We start from the raw sequence: 27925 nt of genomic DNA, 5'->3' as shown, positions 1-27925 counted from the left end.
ACTTTCTTCGCTCGGGAGATCGCGTGTAGGGTATGGAGGGAGAGTGTGCTAACCCTCCTATCAGACATATGTTTGGCACGCTCTTCAAACCATTCACGGTTTGCTCAATGATTTGCAATCAAATCATTTATTTAAATCTATTTCAATGTCTCGATTTCCATGTAAATAGCTTTAAGTGCATTTGATTGTATGTGTGTACATATTTAAATAAAATTTTCTCCTTGGATTTATTTTCGCCCTGCCAGTGAATCCACACACTTGTTTATCCATATGTGTGTACATATAAGTGCACACATATGTACATGTATATGCGTTTGTGCATGTTTGCAATTGCCCCACTACTACTATAAGAGAAGTGAGCAATATCTTCTCGTTACTTGCGCTTTACGTTGATGCAAACTAAAATAAAAAAAAAAAAACAAAAAATATATGATAAACAAGAAAGAAGTTATGTTCGACTTCGACCCAATCTATTTACATACGCCGTTATATAGTGCGGCATATATGATTGTGTCAATTATTCGTCATTCGGTCCATCCTAGACATATAGTAGCGCATATAGTAGCGCATTTTATAGACAATTACGCAAACTTTCTTTGTGCACGAACGCTTGCTGGTTGTGCGAGACCGTTCCATTTTGCAGTTTAACTATTTTTCGAACCTGACGAGGAAAAGTCTTTCTTAATCCAATCCTTTCAAGTAACAGCTGCACAATTTTGACAGCCTAACTTGCTAACCTCTTGCTAACAAAGTCGCTGCTTCAGACGGAGCTCAACAGCCAAAGACAGACTTAGTGTCCTATTCGCTATGTTGTTAAAATCCTTTGTCGTCCGTACATCTGTGCGCACCAAAGACCTAACAAACCCGATATACCTTACTTGTAGAAATAGTAGGTGGATGCGGCTGCTTGTGAAAAGCTGCATTTGAAAATAATTTTCACATTTTTGACTAAATTAATTTAATTAAACGTTATGAAGACAAGACATGATTACTAATTGATATTATGGTTTAATGGCGTCTTGTGCGTTAGTTTTCTCTTTTTAAAATATAATTAAATTCTTTACAAAATGAAATGTTTGTTGCGCGGACTTTCTATAGCGCAAGGCGCTCGTTCAATTAAAATCAGATAGAATTGCAGTGACAAAGTTTTGTTCAGTTTCATCTGTCATCGCTTATATTGTCTTACTAAAATGCTTACTAATTATCTTCATAAAATTAACAGAACTAATACTTGGATAATGTGTTTCGACTTTACACTATCAGAAAAATGATTGTAGTCGCACTTTAGCTTAAAAAGCGACTGTCTGAAGTCCCTGTGATATCAACCACCTTACTATCTTCACCAATAATTTGTCTATGCTAAATCTCGATCTGGATCACAAATCGCGGAATTGCAATAAAAGGGAAAATCGTCTTTTTATTGATTCAAAATGCAAGTTTGCTTCGATCCGCACCTACTGCAAGTGAATACATGTTCACGTAATGTTTGAAAAGCACTGAATGGCTCTTACGAAAATTAATTAAAACTGAGGCATAGGAACCTTGATTAATCCTATAAAACGTTGCCTTACTTCAGAGCATATTTACGTAACGAAATTGTTTGGCTTAAGTCATCAAATTACTTCATCCGATTTTTCGCTTAGTGTAAAACTATTCCCACCAAATCGTGTTCACATTTTACTAACATTTATCCAATGGTTTTGTCATCAATAACTATGACAACGAACTATGACATTCAACCGAATATTTGAAGGCAGCTTCTCCTTTTGAACTAATGAACTAATCGCAATTACAATTAGTGATTAGTGATACATAAATTGTAGAGAACGTTAACTTCCGCAATAAAAAAGCACAGAAAACCACTAATATGAACTACGTGAGCTCAAGCGAAGAACGAACGCAAATGTAAATTAGATTTTTTTTTAGTTTTTATGCTACTCCCTCACTCCGGCTCTTGGGGTTTTTCATGTAGAGGTAGGGAACCGGATTGATTGCTTCTCTTTTTCATCATTTCTCTAGTTCCGTCAAATTGTTAGATATGATCAGATGCTCTTTTTTTTGTTATGCGAATCATTGTCAATCTTGCATACTTTATAGGCTACGACGATCTTGAATTGGCGTGAATTGCAGAATGCACTTTTGCGAATTTTTTCGCTAATGACTTTCCATGTTTCGGTATTATTTTGAATATTACCATGCCGATGATAATGATGATGTTAACCATTTTGTACGCATAGAACTTCGTGACAAATAACATCAAAGCCCTTCGCTCAGTACCTTAAAGAAATAATCAGTCAAGCTTTTTTGACAATCAGAAAGGTTGTCAAAAAAAATTAACCCTTTGAGAGTAACTATCACCTTAGCCGAAGGCTAAAAGTCAAGGCTAGCGAAAAGTAGTTGCTGTAGTACGTCAAGTCTGCTGAATTAAGCAAAACAAAAGTTTTCTTCTTCGCCGTAGAATATTAAAAATTCGTAGTAATTACTATGTACTGGGAATTCAATATAATCTATAAAATCATGTCTAACTCGACTGAAGGGTGTGCTCTTCTTTTCTTTTCTTTTCTTCTTAAATTTAAAAGTAAAAACTATGTTACGAGGAAAACATGGCAAGAATGCAAAGTAAAGAAGGAGAAATATTTTTACTACATAACACCCGCGGCATTACGACGCAGATATACCATTCAAATGGGAATAGAAATGACGGAGGCAATGCTGGTATTGGTGAGAACAATAACGGCGATGATGAGGGAACCGGATAACAATGATGATAACTACGGAATGGCTAAAAACAAATATTCTGATAACATTATAGTGATGATAACATTCTACTTTGCTTGAAATACAACTGAGTCAGACAAGGAAACAAAGGCAGCACTACAAAAGCAACAGCAACAACAACAGCAACATCAACTTGGCAATGACAACAAGGGAATGTTTGTCATTGTATGTTGGGTTTGTTTACAAGCTCGATATGAGTGGATGCTGCTTAAATATTTTGCATACTTTTGGTGGAAGAGAAATATGCCGCAAAGTGTATTCTTGTGTTTTAATTTCTCTTCTTTCAGTTAACTGATGATGCAGAAGAAAATAGAAATTGAAAAAAAAAACAATGAAAACACGCACAAGCGCCCACACATATATATTTATACATATACATGCACATGCATATATAAAACTAAATAATTTTTGCTCTCAAAAGGATTGAAGGAATAAAAGACGAAGAAAAAAAGCGGAATTTGAAAACTTAAGCAATTTCCTAAACCACACAAACAGCAATGTCAAGTATTTCCGGCAAATACAAAATTACTTAGCACACCCAAACAAATAAATAAGCAACCAACCAACCAACCAACCAACCAACCAGCCAGCCAACCAAACAACCAACCAACCCAACAACTGACAAACAAATTTACCACAAAAATAGGAAACTATAGGTAGGGGGGGAGGGGGACGAGGCGACGGGGAACGGGGAACGGGTGAACGGCAAAGGATCTGAGTCCGCCGGAGGAGACGTGGTTATGGGCGACTGACTATTCGTAGTCGCAAAACCATTCGCCCCCCTCCTCTGCCGTTATATGATGACATTATAATTGTGCTGACAACAATGACTACAATGACTTGAATAAATAAAATTGATATCACAAACATTAACGCAAGCGTTCGGTTCTGGTTTGTTAACGCACTGAACAGCACAGCAAAACAAATACAACAAAAACATGCACAACTGGAAGGAATTACAAATGAGTTTTGAACCTCAAAGTTTTTTTTTTTTTTTTTTTTTTTTTTTTTTTTTTTTTTTTTTTTTTTTTTTTTTTTGTTCTTCTTATATTAGACATCTTTGACATTCCATTGCCAACAAAAGAGAACTAATATCAAATACTTAGAGAAAGAAAAGCAGACATTACGGACTTTTTATGACACTTTAATGAAGTTTCCTTCTCCTTTACAAAGCCAACAAATCAAAAGTCAAATTGAACTCTATATGTATGTATGTGTTTGATTAAAATGAAATACAACCGCCGAAGAACACAATAATTTCTTCATAAAATGCTACCATGCCTGGGCATCTGCTAATACATCGGAACTTAGTTGTAAACATATTTTTTAAAAATGTTCACATTCGTTAAAATTAAAAAATTTTTCAGTTTCAATTTAAATAAGTGCTTATTCCATCCATTTCCATAACGGTTTAAATTACCTATCAATAGTGTTCTCTGTTCTCTGTTAAATGAAAATTTTTTCACACATATTGAAATTCTTGTCAAAAGTATTTCTCTGCATTCATAATTTTCATATTGTGCCGAGTGAAACAACCACATATATACATACACGCATAGATATGCCTCCAGTAAAATTAATTAAAGCATAGTTGAAATACTTCAAAGAAAACAGTCAAGAGTAAACTATTTTCCTTTAAGAGAATTCGAACGATTGCGTTAAACGGAGGAGAATAAGAAGAAGTGTTGCCTGCACGTAGAGCTTGTTTCAGATGTAAACCTTTGAAAAACGTTTGTATGTGTTGTAAGAGGGCGTATAAGTGTTTCTCTGCATATTAACGACATAACATGAAACATCAAACATGAGTCTATGACGAAAAAGAATATGTATGTTATGTACTAGCAAAGAGACAGTTCTCCTCTTTGTAAGGCAAAGCATGATTTTGCAAAAAAAATAAATAAATAAATAAATAAAGTTTATTGTGTGCATGTAATGGCTCATTACGTTCAATCCATGTCATATACAAATACAAACGTTCGTACAAATAAATTTATCATAAGTCACTTAAGTGCAAGTGCACTCCAAGTGGGTACATGTTCTGAATAGCATTGCAAGCAAATTTGATTTTTGAGATCTTCAAGTTGTTCAGGCGAAAAATTGAAAGCCATTTAAAAAGAAAGCAAAATAAAGAGCAAATGGAGAACGGCATAGGTGCATCCTAAATAGATTTCATCCAGGTTTAAAAGATAAATTTTTTAATTGTAGAAAGCTCAAACTGAAAAACTGAAACGGAGTTTGGGTGAAAGTGCACTTACTAAGCTCACGTCATCTATGTGCTTTTGAATTTCGCCTTTTTTGGCCATATACCCTTGGCCAAAGCCAAATGTCTTCTTAGACACCCGGTTGAAATATTTAGTATATATCAAGGAGTCACAGTTTTAAAGTGAACACGAATAAAAATCGTCCATTGTTTGTTTACCTCAGGTAACGATGATCCCGTTCAAGCAAAACGTTTGCAAAGCACATTTTTTTTCAATACTTTATATTTAGTTGACTGTAACTATTGGGTAAATTGAAACTCAGGAAAGTCCTCAATCGGATCACGTAGCCATATTCCTTGTGCCGGTTCCATCTATTTCTGAAAGTTACAAGATTGAGGATAAAAAAGAAACACTGACGCGATACGGCATTTTAACTTGAAAAGTACAAATTAAATTTTAAAATAGCCGACCATCTTCGCGATTACCGAAATACGTACGCTGGGTGTGCCAGAACGTCCCATTCGTGTTGCAAAAGTGCATCCGGATAACACTTGCAAAAAGTAGCCACTGACCAATGGCATTTTTAGTCAATTCACGGCGCCACTTTTGAACCGTTGAACCCGAAACCGACAATTGCAGAGGAAGGTCAAAATCATCGACTGCAACAGACATGTACACTGGTACTTGCCTCCTCTTTATCGCTTTTACCTGTAGCAGTCGCTGATGAAAACTTTTGCAAACACCTGCTACTTTAAAGTCTTACCTTTAACAGAAGAGAACAGAGACACTTTTAGAACATTCAGCAAAAAAAAAAAAAAAAAAAAAAAAAGAATAAAAAAAAACTAAGATTTATATAGTTTTTAGAAAGAAATCTTCCTGCAGACTAAACAAACGTATTGCGCTGAAGTCACTGTTGTCTTACAAATTTTAACGAACAGCCTTCGTCAACACACAACACAATTTCAATTATATCCACCTTTTTTAAATAAAGGAAACAACTTTTTTTTTTTCTAATTTCCCGATTTTCATAGCATTTGTTTGTTCGCGTACACCAAACGAAAGTGTTATCCACTATCAACTATGATTCTCGCTACTCTGGATCGCGATTGCTGCACGTCGCCGACAAGATTAAATGTAATGCTTGTGTGCGCCACCTTTTTGTCTTAATATTATTTTAATTTTTTAAGAAGGAATGCTAAATGACAAGAACGACGTGGAACACGCCAGAACATGCTATCATTTAAACAAATTTGCTCATTAAGTTTGCAATGGCATGTTATATACGACTTTATCTGTTTGTTTGTTGGTTTTTCTGTAACACACAATACAGGTGTATATATACGTGTATAGGTAACATAATAATGAGCCTGTCATTTTATAATGACTGCCTGCAGGAGGTTTGTTTGCTGTAAAAAGTAAAAAAGCAAACACACAAATATTTACAAACGTGAAAAGAGAGATTGTTGTGATTGCCGTGTTTGTTGTACGCATTTTTTCTCTTATTTTTTACTATTCGTCCCTTTTTTGTATCGCATTATTGTTGTATGTTTTTTCTTTTCTTTTATTTTTTTTTTTTTTATTTTTACCTTGTACTATTCGTCCTTTAATGCTTTGATATTGTTTGGAAAATGTATTTTTTCTACTGCTATTCTTATCAACCGGGCAAAGCAGCGGCCCTTTTTTTCTCCAAATTAAACTAATGTTCTGCTGTTGAATTCTATTTCAACCTTATCATAACAATTCTGGTTTTTTGCCTCTCCTTTTGCCTTTGATCTGCACTGAAAAAAGCAAAGAAATAAAGGAAACTTTTTCGAACTGACATCAAAACGTGAGATGTACTAATTTTGTCACACCATTGGTACAATCTGCAAATAAGGGCTGAGTCCTCAGAAAGCAAATATACTCGATATCGATGTTTTCCTTAACGTGTTCGCGTGGTTTTGCTCGATTTTCGAGAAACGTCAAAAAGGGAACCAAGATTGATACTGTTCAAGACATGACGAAGATCATGAAAGGTTTATTTTTATTCAATTATTCAATTGTTTCACAATCTTCATGAGTGGAAAATTAAATCATAGTAAATAAATTTTGTGATATATTGGCGCAGAAAGTGTATAACAATCCTGCAAAGACAACTTTACTGACTAAAACAGACGGACGCGTGCATAGGTAGAATAAAGGCTCACTAGTGTACGAAACGACATACGAGAAACGCATTTTTGATCTTTTTTTCACTCACAAATTCGTTTGTGTGTATGACGAAGGTATGTGCCTTGTTCGGATTGAAATTCTGTAGTTTTAAGCATCTCTCGATAGGTTAACGATTGCGCGTGTTCTCTAGAAAGACCGATCGAGACGAATTCTTCATAATATTTTCGTGCAGAAGTATGATCAGCAGACAGAATGTCAAGACTGACTGCATTTGAACGTGAACATGAACTTGCTGCTTTCAAGCATTTGGTGTTTCTGTGCACGGCTTGTGATTTATTTCGCATAAAGGGTTAAAGGTGGAAGCCAAAGTATTTCCCCGGCGACATAAATTGCGTTAGAAAATTTTATTGGACGGTAAAGCTCACTTTGGTCTCAACGGTTTCGCCAATAAGCGCAATTGCCTCAATTGATTATGTCAGCTTCCCGAAGCTATCAGCGAATTATCGCAAGCAGCGCTAAACTTGTGAGGTTAGCTAGCGGTTGTAGGTAGCTACTCATGTTCTTCTCGTAGAACATACTGAATCGAATAGATACTCTGCACAGGCTCAACCGTAATAGCGGCATTAATTTCGCCTTTGTTGATTAGCGAGTGATGGAGAGAGGTGTTGGATGAAAGTCAACATAAACAAATACTTTTTTAATACTTAAGTTATGCAATCAATTTAAGATTATTGTTACGCCAGACGTATCATTTCATCTCTGACTGGATGTTGGGAAACATTTTTTCTTAAAAAAAAACAAAACATTTGTTTGCCTTGCAGCAGTGGCTATTATATGTAGGAATAATAAATAAAAAAAGTCTTGTGGAAATTTGGTAATTTATTCAAAAAAAAAAAGGGCATAGATGTATGTGTATCTCATAACGTGTATTCACCTTAAGTCAAAATGAAAACAAACTTTGGAAAAGTTCATTTTTGCAAAAATAAAGAAAAAAAAAACAAAAACAAAAACAAAATGAATCTATAACTTTGCATCAGATGTGTATTCAGATTGTATTGTATTTCTTAAAATATGCAAAAGCATAGTGAACCTAAAAATTTTTAAAAAGCAAAACCTTTGTGAGCATATGGCTGCAAAATTTATACAAACCCACCGCACACACGCACACACACACACACACACACACGCATGCATATATGTATATTCATATAAATATTCGATGTGTAAAGTGTGCCGTGTGTCTAACAAATTTTTGCAAAATGCTTTTCTCTAACGATATTCGTTTTTCAAGAAATTAAAATTAAAATAAAGTTTTTTTTTTGCTAAGCTTTCCCTCTTTAAACTTCATATGAGAGGGAGCATGCATATGTGCATATGCATACACACCGACGGTTGTTTGCTTATCTAATTGAATGTGTGTAAAGTACATGAGCATATACATATGTACTTGTCATAGTTTAGTTTATTTAAATTTTTTTTACTGAAAAATTTAAATTTTCTGCAGATGTTTTATAACATCAAGTCGAGAACACAAACAAACTCACAGGAATACAGCTCGAGCACACACATAATGACGATACTATGTGTGCACCCATAACATACTGTTGGGTATTGAAATAACACGCTATACATCATTCTCAATAATGTAGTGGTGAATGTGGAAACGGAAATTAAGTCCTTTGCAGCACATACATAATCGTGCATACCTATCCCATCACTAGCAGCTACACTTGGAGGAAAAGTAATATTGCGGAGAATTTAATTTTTATATATGTGTTTTTACACAAATTTAAACTGCATTTTTATTCCTCTGATCTATTTGAGAAATGACGAGAGACTTTTGTTATCCTACGATAAGAAGCGCCCATACGACAAGCATGGCTCGAAACTTTCTAATGAGCGAGCTAGAGCTAAATGCCTTGCTTCACATTCGTCAATGGAAATTATGAAGAGTTTCAAAACAAAAATATTTTATGAAAACAAAAAGAAATCTTCACCAATAATTTACATACAAATTACTTGTCTAAGTAAAGAAAAGTAAGATAGAATAGAAACGAAAAGTAATAGAAATTTAAATTTTAATTAATAAAAATAAATTCTCCTATGTTTCGCTTTGTTTACGAGTTTCTCTCGTACTTTTTTAATGGATTTGACATTTATTTATTTTTTTTTTTTTTGGAATAATTAATAAAAAATATAACACTTTGTCTTGGATTACTATTATTATTATTATTTCAAATTGTTTTGTTTGCATAGACTCGAAGCAAAAGAACATAGTAATGGATACGTGATTTATCACTTTCTGACATTCGAATAATCTAAGTTAGATTCTTTGCTTTTCTACCTTTAATTTATGCCCAACAACATTATCTGGTCGATGATATCAACTCACTATCATCTAATAAGTATTCGAATTTTGTTCGGCAATTTCTGACTTTTAGTTTCTTCAATAAACCGCACAGGTGTAGAGTAAGAGCGCAGATCTGTTTAAATTAAAAGCGCATAAGCGTCTTTTACGGAATACACAAAGCCATCTACAAATCATATAACCAAAAGATATATGTTATTAAATCAGGGCAGACAAATACGTTCGGTTTCAATGTCGTCTTCTATTTTCACTCAAAGGCAAATATTTAAAAATTTTGCTCTTAATGTCGAGAAAGTCTTTTTGAAATTAATTGCATTTTGTGTAATGTAAGCAACAGTTGCTATTTAAATGTTTTGTTCAAAATTTGGAAATTCTATAAACGAAAAAATTTCTGGCCCTTTTATGAGTTTAGCAAATATCCATCCGTTCCAAACGCACACATATCTAACCAATAAAGTTAATAATAAGCATTCAAATGAAGTACAAGCGTAAATGGTTCGTTAATATGTAGTGTAACACAATCAAGGGTAGTTGATAGGATGATTGCATACACAAACAACATTTACGAAAAAATCCCAAAACAACTCTTGTCTGCATAACGGCCTAATTAACCCATTTGTGGAAAACTTGAATGATGAAGCAAGCAACAAAGGAGAGAGAAAAACAATTAATGAAAGTAAAACAAAAAAAAAAAAAAAAAAAAAAATTTTATACGCAACACAATAGAAATATATATAAAATATACAACATAGAAAATCAGTTTAGTGACAAAATCGCATTAAGCAGCGTTACATAAGGTTTTTTTTCATTTAAGTTCAATTAGCTCGAAATAACAAATGAAAGCGTAAATGAGTGACCAGAGACCAGAGTGTACTCTGTGTTAGCGATTTTGTTAAGAAAAAAATGTCATGTAAAGTGAGAGCTGCTTTCTACTACCGTCTATCTTTCCTCCATTGTTTGGTTATTGCTTTCGCTTAAAGAAGTTCGTAGATGAAAAGAGGAAAATTTTTTTGAAATGTACTCCTTTTTTAATATTCGTTGTCGGTTCGTACGTTAGTAAACGTGACGTGCACGTTGATAAGGATGTTTTTGTGATAAACTATCAAATTCATGCCTATGTATATCGAGGTATGTCAATTAAACCTTGTTCAATGGCGATATGTACACTCAAAGATTCGAGATCGACGCTTCTAATTAACTAATGCCAAGCGGGTTTTGTATTTACATGATTTTTATCTCTTAAGCATATTGCAGTTTTGCTGCAGCTTTTAATAATCGGCTTGATTCCATTAGTGGTTGTCAGTAGTGCACACCAGCGATTAGTTTCCTTGAAGCGGACCACTAGCATAAAACATTAAGCTTCTATGTTGTATTCACTCCTCACTGCCCTCGATTTACTCATCAAATGAAGCACTCTTTCCCGTAAGCATCTAACTTTTCGGGATACGGTTGGACATATTCAAAAGTTCTTGGTGCTCACGTCAGCGACCACAGCGAGTTCCCAAAAACAGGCCGTGAAGTACTATATTGTCATTTTCCCATCATCTAGGGAAGAGGGCTTCAAATTTAATTGTATCGAAAATAATTTTGACTTTTTGATCATTCTGTTTTATTGGTACACATTTCAGTTCAATTCTACGCTTTATACTAAGCCCGCATCCAAGTCTTCCATTCACGGAATAAGTAATATAATCGAAACAAAAACAATTTGCTCACTCGATAGGGGAAAATTGACAATGGCAGTATAAATTACGTATATGCATATATATACATGCATACTCGCAATAACATTGTTACTGATTCCATTTTAGCAAGTGTGATAGGTCCAAAAAAGCTAAAGTATATACAGTTCATTTACAGTATATTATGCGTGCACACAAAATTTATTAACTTAAACTATATTTCTTTCTCTTTCCAGGTAAGCTCAAAATATTCTTATGAGTTCAATTTAAAAATTACATTTGTTTGGTAAGTAAGGAAATACATGTAAATAATTCTTTTGAACCTAGCAAGCCCGTTTAGCGGTACTCCTGAAAGAGCGAGAACTTTTAATACACAACCTTTCAAGGAACCCAATCACGACATTGCAAAATTGCATGTAGATTAGTAATTGTAAGGTAGACAAGCTGTGTGTGTTAGCTTGGCATTTCTCTTCTATCCGCAAAGGCCGTACCGGGCTAACAATAGCCAGTGGTAGTGAGCCGAAGTTGCGGAAAGGTCTGAAAATGATCCTTTTTTTCGCATAGATGGCTTGAAAACAGTGCGTGTATCTGTCTGGTATAGTCTGATATCTAACTCGCCACAGAGTTGTCCTAGCAAAAGAATGCCACATATTTTTCATCATGTAAGACAAGTCTGCAGATTGGGCGAGATTTTCTTTTGCAACCAAGTCATCTAAATGACATCATTTCCTGTGAAGCGTTTCCAAATGCTCATGTTCTAGGTTCTCCTCTACTTGAACTACCGTTCCAACCTAACCCTCCAATATTTTCAGAAAACCAAACTCCTTAGCTAAACTTTGAAAAATTCAGTTTCTAGCCTTCAAATTTCACAGTCGTACCATTAAACTTCCTGGAGGGATAACTAAAAACGATAAGAAATTATTTAAAAAAAAAAAAAAAAAAAAAAAAAACTTTTTATTTTTGACTATGAGTAGCCTTTGAGTAACGAACTTTTTGGAATATTTCTTATCCTGAAAGTGGTTGGTCAGAGAATCAAACTGTCAACTGCAAATTTTGTTCAAAAATTAGTTAAGGATATTAACAAAGCCAGGGAACAGCTCAATATACACAGAGGCAACTTTCATTCCTGTGTTTAGAGTTTTGAATAAAAACTAGCAAAAACAAAAAGTAAAAAATTATCAGTAAATGTCTTATACATTATAACGTCGAGCAAACTGCAGAAAACATCTCTCGTATAGTACGAGACGATTATGCGAAAAGCATGAAAAGTGTACAAAGAATAAAAACAAGTTTAACAATATGGTTGATGATGCTGATAATAATCGTTACTCTCTGTCAGTGGTGTTACCAGAACAAAGCAAACGTCAACATGAACATATATATATTATAAGGGTCTTTACGGTATAATTCAATGGTTTGATAAGCTATTTCCGTACACCGAGTGCAAAGAATGCGGGCGTACGTCCTTGTTGGTAGTGGAGCAATGTTAAAAAATTCATAGAAAAGTTTTTGCTCAACAAAAAAAAATTACAAAATGTATTTATTTTTATATTTTATACATCTATTATTATCAATATGTTATGTTTGTTAATTGGTTTGGCTCGCTCTCAAACTGGATTTCAAAAACAAATATCATCCCTATCCTTGTATGTTGATCTATTTCCGAATAGACGAGAACATATCCCGGCAAATGCATAGTAAAAGAGAAATCATCAAAATATCTTAAATACCGGATAGCGTTAGGCAAAAAGACAAATGAATTTTGCAACAGGTTCGAAAAGCAAGAGAACTACGCCAAATACTTCAGTACGTACAGTTTAGTGCTTCACCACAGCAGCGTTTGCAGCCGATAGTGACATGCAATCGGTAACTTTAACTTAATCTGTAATGGTAGGGCGAGTCGGATGGATACCCAGATCCGCCCACCACTTTTCGTTTAGTTCTTCTCCAAATACGAATAATTTGGAAGCCTTTTATCCCCCTAATGAGAATCAATTTAAAGTTTCATATAACATTAGCTTCTCGTTATTCTTGCAAATTGCAATACAAAAAACTTTGTATATTCACACAAAAAGTTACATGGAAAACTATCATTTTCAAAAAGAAAGTTTTTTTTTGTCGTTTTTTGTATAGAAGCGTCATCCGTAACAAATTTCGAGTGGTTGGCTGCAGAAACTGTTATAATGAGGAAAATATAATTTTAATAGAAAATCAATTTTATTTCTCGTCTTTCTCTTGGCGATTTTTATCATTTACTTGACTAACGATGAATAGAAGGAACAAAAGTTTCCTTTTAGCATATCAGCTAACAAACAAGATTTCAAAACGATATCAGAGATGAAATCATTTTTCTAGCAAATTCCCTTCGATGATGAATACAAAGAGAAACGGGAGAAGGTTATCATTCACGGGAAAACTAACCAAAGTCCGAAAATAATGAGGTCACTTCTTCTCTTTACGCACTTGAAAATTAAAGTGATTATGAAAAATGAGGCATTTTTCTTAAAATATTTCCTCGCTTTGTACCCCTTCAATTGCGAGAGGAAAAATAAGGAAGGAAGAAATTAGTTTTTTTCTCTTTTCATTTTTTTTTTCAAAATATTGTTGAGAACATGTCATGCATTTCTGGGACATAAACTACAAATTATTCGTTTTCTACGTGCCCGGCATATGTGGCATTTCCACTCATACACATGTGCACATGGGTATATGGAAAGAGTAGTAGCTGGTAGTAAGCCATGACTACAATCATACACACATTCACATAACTAGGGATTTTAAAAATTCTACTACAGCCCGCTCAAGTGGTCACATAAAATATCACTTACGCTTACAATTTATTGCCGTCATTGAAAGAAAATTTTATTTTACTTTTCCTTTTTTTTTACAATTTTATATAAGAAGACGCAAAAATAACCGTCGTTTTTTCTCTTAAATCCTTTGAATATTAAAAATGAATTTTAAAAATGATTGAGAAGAGATTTTAAGAGTAAAAGCTTCGGTAAAAAAGGTACACACTCTTCGTTCGGAACGATTGTGCTTTTGCAGCACAAGGAACATCCACATCTGTAGGACAGACAGTGTACCGGTAATTAAATGGGCAACATATCCCGTCAAAGAGACTTCGGGAACAAATACCCATATCTATATAATGGATTTAGATAAAAGAATAAGTGGATTGATTGGTAGTAAGCTAAGTAATTATTAACTAAACCCATAAGCAGTGCAGTAAAACCTACAACAGGACAATAAAACAGTCTAGAAGAAATATTAATCTGAAGGCTAACAAAAGAAACCTACGCCTATAAATATTTTGTCATTATCGGATGAAAAAGCGATGGAAAAGCCATTCCGATCAGCCAGTTAAGATACGATTTACATTTAGTAAAATATATAGCAGCATGGTGATGGCTCAAGGGCGTTTACTTGTCGGACTTAAGACGGACCAAAGAATGGAACGAAATCAGGATGCAATCTAGCGTTGGATGTGGAAATCGTAAAAACAACTTGGTCGCATGGTCTAGATATTTGTGGTAAATTTAAGCTCTGCCGTTGACTGAAAACGCAGTTAAAGCCAAATTTAATTGAAATCGATTGCATTTCACATAGCTTCAGTGGTGGGGGAATTCATAAAGAATTTTTCATCATAAATTATTAAAGGTTAGAGTACAAATGCATTAACATATTTAAGTGTTCATATATATTAAAATTGCATGTAAAACAAAATTAATTGAGTCACTGGGATGCCAAAATGATTACAACTCGCGACCTATTATTGTACGCCCGTATTCAATTTTCATGCGTCATTACATGCACTCACTTTTTTATTATTTTTTTTTTTTAAATAATTGACATTTATTTTATAATTTGGCTCTCGTTTATTCGTGTAGCTTAAATTTTTGTTTCAAGTAAAATCGAAATTGAGAAATTCTTCTCATATCATTGACAAAATAATTATAGGCTTTTGTGTGGACGGACGATATTTTTGATTTGAAGGTATGAGTCCCGTCGATAAAAAATAAAGTCGACGAAAGGTGAAAAACCACTTCTCCACTCCACCCCCTTTTCAGTTATGAAAGTCTTCTTTGAAAGCCTTCTTCTTCTTTTCTTTCTTGTTACTTTGTCATTCATACACACATCGTTTATTTGATTCGAAATTTCATGAGCATTATTCGCCTTTTATTATCCCCTCGTCATCAAAGAGTCTAACAATTATTTATATATTAATAGACTTTCGAGACTATTTGCAGCGGTAGCAAAAGCGCCGCTGTCCACATACGTATAAATGGTGGAGTTGTGATAAATTGTGCCGAGTGCGTGCGTGTTTGTTTCCTAGTATGGATTGTAGTAAGCCTCCATATTGTAGTTGGCACGTTTTGTTGAATGCATTGTTCCGTACTTAAGTTCCTTTTTTTCTGCTTCTTCTCTTTTTATTTAGTTTTCGAACGTGACTTTTCACACTTATGAACAATTTATAATAAATTTAGAACATGAGATTTTAGCTTTTCATTTTTTCTTCCCTCGAACCTTGTGACTTTGCAAATACTTCCGAGCGTTGTCAGTTTTTTAATAATCATAATTTTTCCACATACTTCCATGCTTGTCCTGTCACGACAATTGCTACCATCCCGTAGTGCGTGATTGTCTTGGTTAATAAGTCAGTTATTGCGTAAACACCTCCTCCCGGAGGGGTTGTCATTAGTCAAGCTTACGATCTACTTCGCTATGTTAAAGAATTTCTTCATTTCTTGTTATAATCCTACAAATAAATGCCATCTACGGAAAATGCGTTTTATTATCCGAACTAATGCCGTGCTTTGCAAATTTATTTGCTCCTTTTTTTTTAAATCTCTTAATAAAAAGAAATTTTTATGGTAAGAAGATGAATTTCAATGTAAAAATTCCAATGCATTTATGACGACATTAATGGTAAAGAATTTTTTTTTTTATTTTTCTTTAATATAAATCAATGTGTTGATAGCATAGAGGCACTTGTGATAATTTTCGTCTATTTAGCGAAAAAGCATTTTCGAGCATAGCTCGATAAAGGCGTCTAGAAATCACGACCAACAGCAGAGATCTTCGTGTGCGTTTTCACGTTTCTTATATTGTTAGGTGTTCTTTACGTTCATAATGAAATTAACTATAGAGGGACATACACATAAGCGCCTCATTTGTCGAATCGATTAGCTCTCTAAGACCGAAAGAAGATAGAAGAGATAAAATTGTTCGTTTAAATTTTTTTATGTCGTGTGTTTAGTAGCGATTGAAAAGAATTTGGATGATTGAACTATGAGCTGATTTCTGAAATAAATTTTTTATTACTCAACGGCAAGAACATTTTTTTATTACTTACTATTAGAGAAATATCTTTTGATCTTTTGATCAGTCGTGAAGTGTCTTGGAAGTGTAATTAACTGATTTGATAAGCGAAGTTCATTTCAATGCCTGAAAGTACGCAACGTTTCACGTGCGTTACAAATATTGACATTGTTGACCGGAAGTAAGCCCACGCTTTTATAGTTGTACCATATATGGGTAGAAAGTGAAGGAAGTGAAAGTAAAACCCTATTAATCTCGAAACATGGTTTGGTTATTAGTCCAGCCGTTCGCTTATTCTAAGCCCTCCCGTACACTGTGTCCTTTTCTGCTTTCCTGCTTTCTTGCTCTAGATTGTAAGTTTATACAATGCGTTGAAAGTAATAGTTTTTAAAAATTTCGAGTCTTTGACTTTTGTAAGCAGATCGGCTTTTTTCTCAAACACTGGGAGGGCCGACAGCCAAAGGGACGAGGCGAGATCCGGATGCACAGAGCTAAAATTATTTGTCGCGCATTTCGCAGGTGCGGTGTCAGGAAGAATATGCACCGTTGACTTCTAATCGCATTCCCATTCACTTTATACCTCTAGGCATTTTGGCGCCTATAGTTGCAAAACAGCAACCAGCAATAATTGCTATTTTTGATGTTTTGCCAAAGTCATTGCATCAGTTATTATGTGCAACGGCTTACGCATCACAAGTGAGTATAATTACTTTCAATCATCGATATAATTACGACGAACCTTGAATTGACAGACAGAGAGAGAGAGAGAGAGAGAGAGAGTGAGGCAGAGAGAGAGGGAAGGACTCAGCCCTTTTTTATGTCAATAATAATAATTAATATTTTTCAAATAAAATAAATCGGTTTAAAATTTCAAAGACCTAACTATGTGAAATGAATTTATCGTTCAGGAATATTTAATTATCGCATTTCTTTTATCCACTTATTGTTCTTGTTACTCTCCCTTAATTTGAATGCTCTTCCTCTTATTATTATTATTATTATTATATTTATTTTTCTTTGAGTAAGAAAATGTAAAATTTGTCATATTTTCTTTTTTTTTTTTTTTTTTGAAGTTTTCAGCACTAGCAACAAATTCAATTACATAACCAATGTTTTCAATACAATTATTTCAGAGGAGAAAAAAAATATTTTAAAAAAATGGCAATGAAAGAATTTTTAATTCATAAACGCCTGAGTGTATGTACACATAGAAGCTCTTAAATCCGTCGGATAATGTGAAGGATTTACAAAAATCCTAATTATAATTGAATATGTAAGTAGTGCATTAACGATAGCTAACGTCAGCTAAACGACTAGAAGAAGTACACGCCCGTTTTTGCATTTATTCGAACAGTTTTTAAGTAGATGTAAAAAAGAAAACTTTAGCTTCTCTCCCTTCCCCACTTTTCATTTGCATATTAGCGACATACATATCAAATCTAAGCTAAGTCAAGACGACGTATTACGGAAAGAAGATTTAAGTTATGTGTCAAATAATGATAGAAAATTAAATTTATTGTAGGACATAAGGGTGAGGGGAGAGCCAAAGAAAAGAAAGTCATTATTATTTATGGTATGTTAAGTTTCTATCCTGATTAAGAAAGAGAGCCAAGGAAACAGCCATTAAAGATTAGAGAACTCTGAAAGTATATAAAGTATAAGTGTATTTGTGTGTATGAGTGCACGTAACAAGCAAAGGAAAAACCGACAACGACATATTGGCATATTACAGCTCGAAGATAGCGGGCGAAGACGACGTTACCGTTGTAAGGTACTGATGACATTTCCTTTTCTTTTCATTCTCTTATTATTTCTGATATCTTTAAATGCTCTGCGTGTCCTAGCAATGATGAGGTTATTTAATACCTCTGCGTGCCTTAAATTAGAGAAGAAAACTAAGCTAAAGCGCACAGATCACACGAACGTGCACAAATCTATATGAAAAATAAATTCTCCTAATTTAATTTTCAGCTTAAATCGTCCGTCTAATCGTTTCAATATTTGAACTTAATTGAAAAGTTGCGTAAATGACATAAAAACAAACACAAAAAGAAACAAAAAAAAAAGCAGCTTAGCACCGTACTTATGGAATGCTTTAAATTTCAACATCAAAGTGACCGAGTGGCCGGCACTTCCTTCTAATACGACAAACACAGCAGATGTGATTACTAGCAGCACTTTGTCCATACAAACAAAACGCAATTAAGAGTCTCTTTCGAAAAACTTTAAAAATTTGTATAATTTTTGTCTTTCATAATTTCTTGACTTCTCTGAACAATTACTTGTAAACAAGAGAAAATCACTTCAAGACATACAACTTTGCTGTTTGGTGTCACAAACTTGATAATAACGATCATTAGCCAAACGTTAATGCAATCATCGAAGAGACTATGATAGTCAGCAATTACCGAAATGATTGTAAGAAGTCTACTACAAGATATCTACTCCCTGATCGCATATGGTGTTCGTCAATTCTAGGTGTACTCAAGTGCGTTCATGTTATGTTGATTGTAATTTTATTTCCTTCTTTTGTCTCTAAGTTATCAAGTTTTCTCTACGAATTACTTTTCATGATTTCTCCTTATAAATCTGTCGATATATGAACGTCTGTCTGTCTGTCTGTCTCGTCGTGCGCGAATGTGCCTATGAGTGCGTGTACAAGCGACTTAATAATTTCGTTATCCTTACTTCTTAATGCATTTGTTTCTTAATGAAATTATTTAAGATAATTTTTTCCCCGTCCTTTTGCACTTTCTCGCCAAGTGATGAATATGGTCTCAGTCAACTTTTGTTTGCCATTTTTCAAATGTTTTCTGCTTACTACATACACATCAGTCAGGAATTGTGTGTGCGCATACAACTTTTATTTAGAAAAATCGAACATTTAATATCTAAGCAATAAGGCAGCAATGAAACCGTTTTTCCAAAAATTTATTCTTTCTCTCAAGACAAACCAATTCACCGGAGTTTCTTTGAAAGTTGCTACAACTTCCTTGTAATTAGTAAACCGTCTACTTGAACTTTATATTCTGTACCGTCGAGCAGGCAAATCGGCTAAGATTTCCGTCACAGTCAAACAAACGCCAGCCATTGTCAATCTCTTACATAACACGTATTAACGTAACACGTATTGCGTATGTAGGATTCTCGTTCCCTAACGAAGTTTTATTACTTCCGGAAATTTCCAATGCATCTTCCACTTGCGATGTGAATTGTTTTTCAAATACAGTTTTTTTTTTTTTGAACTTGTTAATCCCATAGGAAGCTAGGATCAAGAATCTTATTAAAATTCTGCTCCGTATTGCGGAGGTCAAGCCAATTCCTCGACAATTTAAAGCTGAGCCTGTTATTTGTTCTTTAAGTGACTTGTAATGCTGATATTGGAATTCGATAAGGATAAGCAATTTTGTGTAACATTCAAAGTTCAGTTGGTTTATCTCAGTTCATCTCATTTAAAGCCAGCAGCGTTTTCTACTTTATCGGTTCCACCAAATCAAAAGTCCTTGTGTAGCAGCTTAAAGTACACGCATGGTGGCCTTGCTGTGAAAGTATGTTTAAACAACAGGTTTCAACAGCAGAAATATCCCATGGAATAAACTGGAAGAACTAATAGGCAATCTATGGCCTGCGCCTCAATGGGATGGAACAATATGTAAAAGCATTGCTTCTACTGTGAAGTGATATGAAGAACAAACCACGTTTTTCATTTTATTACTTCGTGTAAAAAAAACTTATCCATTACTAAAAGAGCATAGGCAACGTAGGTAGCACGCGTATATGACAGACGTGCGTTCTAAAGGTTCTCTCAAGTGACACTCAAGCAGTGTTCAATTTATATTCGATCGAAAGATATGCGAAGAAACATTCTTTACTAACTTTCGCCAAATTTTCAAGTCTAGAACCCGTCCACTGGTGTAGCGTTGCGTTCGACTTTTACACTTGGCAAGTCCACTTCACTCAAGCTAAGTTATGAAAAGCTTTGTTTCCAAAATTAATGCCATATCTATTGAGGGACATAAGAATAAAGGCTACCGTACCTCACAGGACCCTAATCACCTTAAAGTTCAAAATGTCCATTAAAAAATTGTGTGTAAACTAAAAAAAAGAAAAAAAGAGTTGTCTCTTATAGAACTTTTAGATTCAATCAGCATTTCTGTATATAAATTAAATGTTTTGCTTTAACCGTCAACTTATCTTAGAAGCTTAAAACAAATTTCATTAGAACAAAGTTCACTGAAACGAATTTACTTTAGAATTTACTTTTGTTTGTTAATTTTTAGCAAAAGTACATATATTTAAGATAATCCATCGTTAGTAAGAAGTAACTCTTTGCTCAAAGGAATTTCCCCGATATACGTTTTGCATGTTCAATTAAATTTTACTTAAACACTATACGAATAGGTCCCCTTTTATTTTGGGTATATGTGCAAAGAAAAACGCATCTTGTAAAAAATGTAAAAAATGTTGTAAATATCAGCAAATTTGAAAATCTATATATATAAAAAAACTGTAGAATTAGGGGTAAAGTGTATGAATTTTCGAAATAAACAACTATCTCTTATAGAGTCCCTTTAATTGAAAACTCAAATTGCACTCAGCGTGTACGAGTATGCGCTTGCCGAGTCAAGCTCAACGAAAGAAAGAAAGATAAAAAAAAGAAAGAAAAAAAAACAATCACTCATTCACATTTTAAGCACGTGCGCCTAATAGACGAAACAGTTTTCTAGTTTCCGTCTCTCTCACGTCAGTTTCTCGTTTTTTCCTCCCCCTCATTTTTTTTTTTTTTTTTTTTTTGTTAGTCACACGCGTCATACTGAGAACATTTTGAGTGGTTTGCAAAAGTGCTCAGTAGCGCGCATCATTCAGTTCATCTTCTCTTGTTTGTCCTCTACTGCCCTAAATATTCGTTTTTAATATACAATTGTTGGGGAGTGTGCTGATGTAATGATTACTGGAGCATCTAAACTTCATCATTGTCATTATCACATCGTTATCACTCGGCTTATCAGTACGAGCAAAAAATGTGTTCTCAATGCGAATACATTTTCAAACTGAAGTAAAAAGATATTTAAAAGCAAAAACCGAAAAATAAAAAACAAAAATGGGAAGACGTATTAACTCAAACTATCGTTTACGAGGCATATAATTTTTCGCATAAAAACCTCAGGAAGTCACAGGATACCTCCTACTTTCACACCGACTTCATTTCAGTGAAGAACAACTTCTCTAAAAAACGCAAAGTCAGCCAACAAGTGTCAGTTTTATATATCCAATGTAAAGTGAAATGAAACATATGTGTAGGAGAGTTTAGTGCAGCGCAAATCTTCATCAAAATGAAAATATGGCAAAATTGATGCAAGTAATTGTTTAGCTATATATTGCTCATAAATCACTCGGAGTTATGGGCCAAAAAGTCAACGTGGCTCAAAAAAAATCCTTTAATACGGGGATTGTATTACATAGTTATCTCGGAATCCTGCTGCTGCTGGCAATAGTACGGCGACTCGTTTATCTATAAGTAATCGTCGTTTTGTGGTGTCGTGCTGTTGACATTCGTCTCAGGATTTCGGTGTTTTTCACAGCACAGCACAGCAGAGTTGAACAGTTGCATTAAATATTCTTCGTTGACAGTTGACAACCAGAATCATGAACGCTACTAGTTCAGTGCAAAAAGTGCTTCAAAGCGAGCGGTACTACCGTTCAATAAACACATCAACCGCAACATTGCTTAGCTATAAAGCAATTAAATTAAAAAAGAAAAAGAGGAAACACAATAAATACTAATATACAAATGTTTCTATGTTCATACCAACAGCAACAACAAGAACAACAACAACAACAACAACAACTGAGCAAACAACAACAGCAACCACATTCTAAACGAATGCTTTAATTTACAATAAAAGATAGAAGAATATAAGAAAAAATAAACAAAGTGAAAACCTACAAAGTACAAATACTGCTTTAAGTCAACTCAAACCACCACCAACCAACCAACATACACAACGGACTCAAAGGCGAGATAGTATTCAGTGAAAGCGCCAGAGAAATATGAATTTTCTGGGTATGGCTTTTAAGGTTATATTCATTAAACTAATTAGTGAAAATAATAATCTTTTCTCATATATACATATATATATATATATATATATATATATATATATATATATCTATATATTATCTTGATAAAGATATATATTATATATATATATTTATAAAATTAATATATTTCAAAAATTTTTTTTCTAAATTCACTGAATATTATTTTGTTTTCCTCTACTCGAAACTACTCAACTAATAACAATAATCTTGCGACTACGTTTTCGATTAAAACATACGTAAGTTGTTATGCTTTTTCCTATCTACTATCTAACTAAGCTTCTGAATATGTTTTATTTTTTGCTAAATTAATTTTCAAATTTTCCAATATTTTGAATTTTTGTAAATATCTTTGATTTAGGTATGAATGTTTGTTAATAAAAATAGCTGAGAAAAACTACTGATAAATTGATAAAAACAGAAAGTGAAAGAGAAGAAAACAATGGAAAGGAACTCTTGAATAAAAATCCAAAGTTTATATAGGATATTAATAAATAAAAAAAAAAAAAAAAAAAAAATGAAAAAAGATAGTGACAATATGGTTCAACAAAGTGCTTTGAAAATTGCAGTCATAGCGAGCATTTAAAATTTAGATGAAATGTAAAGCGAGATCTCAAAGCATATAAAAGTTTTTTACGTGTGCGGGGTAAAGTCGTAAAAAGATGTAAAACTTAAAACATACCCTAGGGCGTTCACAATAATAACGCGCTTTCTAATCTTAGTAAAGGCATCACATAGAATTTATTACCGTTTCCGGACCAAGGTCTAAGGGGAATTAAGAACACCTAAGCCATTTCATTTTATATACGCGATTGATGACCAAGAAAATCGAAATACAATTCGAAATGTTTCATAAAATTTGAAATATTTTCAAATCTTTCTCAATAGCAAAAGTCGAAAAAATCCCATCAGTATTCTTCGCTGCCGTAATTGAAAGAAAATTTGTGGATCGAGTTGTCACTGCCTGTATAGCAGGAAATTAAGATAGTAAGTAAAATGTTTTGTCGCAACTTTTTTTAGCAGAAGTTCAAGTCATACGTTCCATTAAGTGCAGTTTTTCTGAAGATAAATAAAATTTCTTGATAAAACTAACGATTGGAATAGTCAAGAAGTTAGTTCTCTTCTGCGTCACAGTTGTCGCCGTCGCCGGCGATTTGAAAATTTCACCTTAGGAAAAATTCACTTTAGTATTACGCGTTTATTACGCAAAGGATTGCAGTAAAATATTTTCTATTAAAGAGTATAAAATTTCGTGTTCGGATGTGCAAGTGCAATGCAAGCTCAAGGAAGTGCGTGCTCCTTTCAAACAAACAGAAAAGCAGTCTACGACTTTTGGAAAAAATACTTGAAGATTATACCCACAAATACGCACGGATCGTGGAGTTTATAAACTTCACGGACCTCTTTTAGACCCCCCTTAACAAGGCCATGCGAAGGTATTAGACTAAGAAGGGTAACGAATGATTTAATATATCTTTATAGTGTAAGGTAAAGAGAAAGTTGATTTCATGGTGACTGCGGCGTTCAAATAGCAAAATACCAATGCTGAGCAATATGGCAGGCAATGACGACAAATTGAAAATGTTATAATCATCGAATGAGCTAATCTTGTTTTGTCTGCTCATGAAAAGAGAAAAAAATCAAAAATTTTCAACCTTTTAATAATTGCTCTCATGGCAAGAGTTCACAATAGCTAACTATTTCTCCTTTACCTTTCTAAATGGAAAATGGAAAATATTATTTAATATTTGTTGTCGGTGAAGAACACATGTTAAGCCATGTGACCTGAACTGTGCTTGTATCGCATATGTTGCTGTTGTTGTTGTTGTTATCGTTGATTGTGTTTTATCAGCATTTTCCCTTTTCGCTTTGCTTTTCTGTAGGCCAACGTGCACGTTTTGCCGCATTTTATTGATTTTTATTTATTTTCTAGGTTTTCTTCTTCCATTTCTCGTTTTCTTTTCACTCTTTATCTGTTTGCGAGAGCCTTCATGGACTTAGCTAAAGCAAAGCAAAGCAAAGCAAAGCAGCGCAACGCAAAGCGAACGTGTACTGGGGATATGTAAACAATTTCAAAGATTGCATAATGACTTAAAGCTTTAGAATGCTAAAGACCCCTTTAAAATGTTAACAAACAGAAAACAAAACAAAAAATGAAAAAAAACATAAAATACACAACAATGTAGGTTCAAGGATTTCGGTAAAAAGATGTAGTTGGGGTGTGTTTTCGGTAGCTAAAAAGCTATGAAAAAGAGAGTTCAACAACGAGAGAAAGAGAGAGAATAGAATGAAATAAATAAAAATGACTTATAGAACACATCTATCCAGAAAAATGCATTATTACGTACGCGTTGCAGTGACAGAAACTGGGTAAACTAAAATTAGTTTAGGTCATGGATTTTGAATTTATTACAATATTCAACTTTGTCTGCCTTCAAAATGAATTTTGCTTTGGCATTTTGCCCTCAATCCAGAGAGATTTTAAGGCCTTGCTCTGGGATCTCTTTCATGGCTGAAATGGCTGAGTTTTTTTTTTTTTTTAAAGGCATTCCGTTTTAGAATTATGGCCAAGTGCCAAAAAAAAAAGATTTATAGTAATTATTAAAGTGACTTATGCATGAAATAAATAAAAAACTTCGTCCGCAAATGATGTAGATCCGAGTTATCGAAAAAAATCTTTAATTCGAAATATTATCGGAAGAAAGCCTATACAAACAAGCTTATTATTATTATTATTATTTAAATAAACAGCAACTCAAACACCTTTTTTGGGTTAACTAAAAAAAATTACAGCGCTATTTAAAATAAAATTATACATGCCGCTGGTCGCAGTGTTGAGTAGGCTTACTAGCAACTGCAACACATTCTCTCAGCGATTCTAAAATTTATTTACTTTGACTGAATGACCTGAGCCTTGTTGTTTGCTCTGCTACTGACATTTACAAAGACGCTTTAGTGACACTTTTCTAAGCCACTTCTAAGCAGCAAGGTACAAATCCGGTCGATCGATGACTTCTACAAAGCGAGAAACATTCACTTAAATGTCCTCACTCTTATGAGCTTCTTCCAAAATTTATTTTCTCACGCCTACAAAATGCATTTTTCGTATGTGTTCGTAAATGAATAGACAGATCGACGTGAAAGATTCCAAATAGCTGGGTATTTTACAGTTTTTCTGAGGTCACCCGCGATTTTCCAATTAACTGAATACACAAATTATTTATCGTTTATTCTTTTATTTATTTAAATTATTTTTTTTCTGTTTTATTTCTAATAAATACAAAAATCATTTATTGGAAATACTGAGCCAACATAACCTAATTTCGCCATATTAGACAAAGCGGGAGGAGGGAGGCTAAAGTTTCGCATTTGTTCATCCTATAGTCTGTATTGAAAAGCATTGACATTAGTTAGCAGGCCATGCATGTGTGCGCTCGTATATTGTGAGGTAAAAACAATAAACAAAACGTTATATAATCGAGTTACATGCAGAGATAGATTTAACATGAACCATAATTGTGTTTAGAAAACTTTTTCATTGATTTAATTTTTTCATTTTAAAAACCAATGTATCATAAAGTAAACATTCTATTAATTAACCTAAAAGTTTTCGTACATACCTTCAAATGAAATTAAAGCCTCTGGTGAACTGGCCATGAATTCCATTTTCCTTTCCATAATTTAAATGAAAATATTTTACTTTTATTAATTTCTCGCATTTACTTAAAAAGGCAAACTATTTTCTCTAAAAGGAGTATTCTCCACTCACTTGAAAGGTGAAATATTTTGTTGGTGACGTTGATGAAGCAAAAAATATAGGATATATCATGCTTATGCGCGCCTGATCAAAAATATATATATGTGTAGATTCCGTTGTTTGTTCAGTTGTCCTACTCACACCGTTGGCATGACACTATCCAAGTGGAGAGCTTTATTCGAACAATCTACGCAAGAAAAAGCCCATGTGCTAGTTGCTCCATTGACTAAAAAGATGCTCTCTGGAAATTGCTGTTCAGTACGGAAAGAGAATTCGAACTGTGATCAATATTTTGACAATTCGTGGAGACACCTTTGGCTAATAAAAAATGTATCTTGCATTGCAAGAAGACGAAAATTTGTGTACAAATGTTTTTTGGAAATTTTCCTTCGATATTATGTAAAAAAGCATCCAACTGTCCTATAAATGTCACCCAGAGATAGAAATAGAGGTGTAAAATAAAAACAACAAAAAATCTTATAGTGTCATTGTAAGGATTGGCTTGTACTTGAATGCATGCAGCATTTGTAACAACAATGGATTTTATAGATCCTAGAAGAGTGTGCACTCATGTGCTTCGAGTTCTGATAGAAAAGACGAAAGCATACAACAACAATGTCATAAAGCATGAAGTCCCGAACAAACAAACAAACAAACAATTTCTGACGAGCTGAGGAGGAGACACAAGACATATGCACCCGTATAAATAAAAATATAAAACGACAACGTCACCAACCAGTTTTCAATTTGTAAGTGTTAACTATAAGTCGCACAAGTATTCATTTATTGAACAGATGTTACTTTCGAGCATAACAACAAACCCGGATTACATTTTTCTGATGTGTGTATGCCTTTATACGTAGTAAGCATGTTGGCATAGTTAACGCTACGAGTGTGTATAGCAGCATCGTCATAGTCATTTGCATGCAACCAACGCTTAGTCGGTAAAGAAGTAAATCTAACAAACAACAGATGTATGCCAAATAAGCAAAACAAACAGTATGATGGAGAAAAGTTAAAAACATGTACTACACTAACACATGCAAAAATCTGCTTAACATGTACACATTACCCGCACAAATGCGACGTAAAACCACAAGATCTACTGGATGAGAGAAGATGGTCGGTCGGTCGGTCGGTCGGTCGGTCCGTCATCAGTATACTTGTTTTTGCTTCTCTTATCCCTCCGTTCATTTAATATTCAAATGAAAAAATGCTAAATGCAAAATAAGCAGAAATTGATTGCTTACAGCGCATAATATACGCAAATTGATATCGCTTAAGTAATATGTTTAGCAGCACTAAGTGAAAGAAAAACGAAAATCGATTTGCAAATTTAAGGAAATTTCCCTAAAGCAATTTTTAATTTCATGAAATTGGTTTTCCATTCCATATTACATAACAACACCGCAATCAAAAGACAACACACCGTTCCTTTTAACTTGTACAAGTTTATCTAAGGTTGCTAGCATTCTTGCTAAGAATGACTACATCTTCAGCAGGCTGGCTATCCACATTTGTGTCTTGTTTCGTTGGAAAGACAGCAATTCTCACCACAGTTTCATTA

General features: G+C 33.9%; 1 protein-coding gene across 7 annotated transcripts in view; it reads left to right on the top strand.

The window, feature by feature from the left end:
* LOC119634658 (complexin) overlaps positions 1–27925 on the top strand; it is a 206455-nt gene that overhangs the window by 129012 nt on the left and 49518 nt on the right. The window contains exon 1 of one of the 7 annotated variants that reach the window (XM_038028932.1): positions 22375–22566. The exons of the other annotated variants lie outside the window; for them this stretch is intronic. Within the exon in view, the coding sequence (XP_037884860.1) occupies positions 22554–22566 (13 nt within the window). The 5' untranslated portion in view covers positions 22375–22553. Of the gene's footprint in view, positions 1–22374; positions 22567–27925 lie in introns of those variants that run through there. 7 annotated transcript variants of the gene reach the window in all.

This window comes from Glossina fuscipes, unplaced genomic scaffold, assembly GCF_014805625.2.
Source record: "Glossina fuscipes isolate IAEA_lab_2018 unplaced genomic scaffold, Yale_Gfus_2 3, whole genome shotgun sequence".
Lineage (NCBI taxonomy): Eukaryota > Metazoa > Arthropoda > Insecta > Diptera > Glossinidae > Glossina > Glossina fuscipes.
This window is presented reverse-complemented; position numbering and strand designations above follow the sequence as displayed.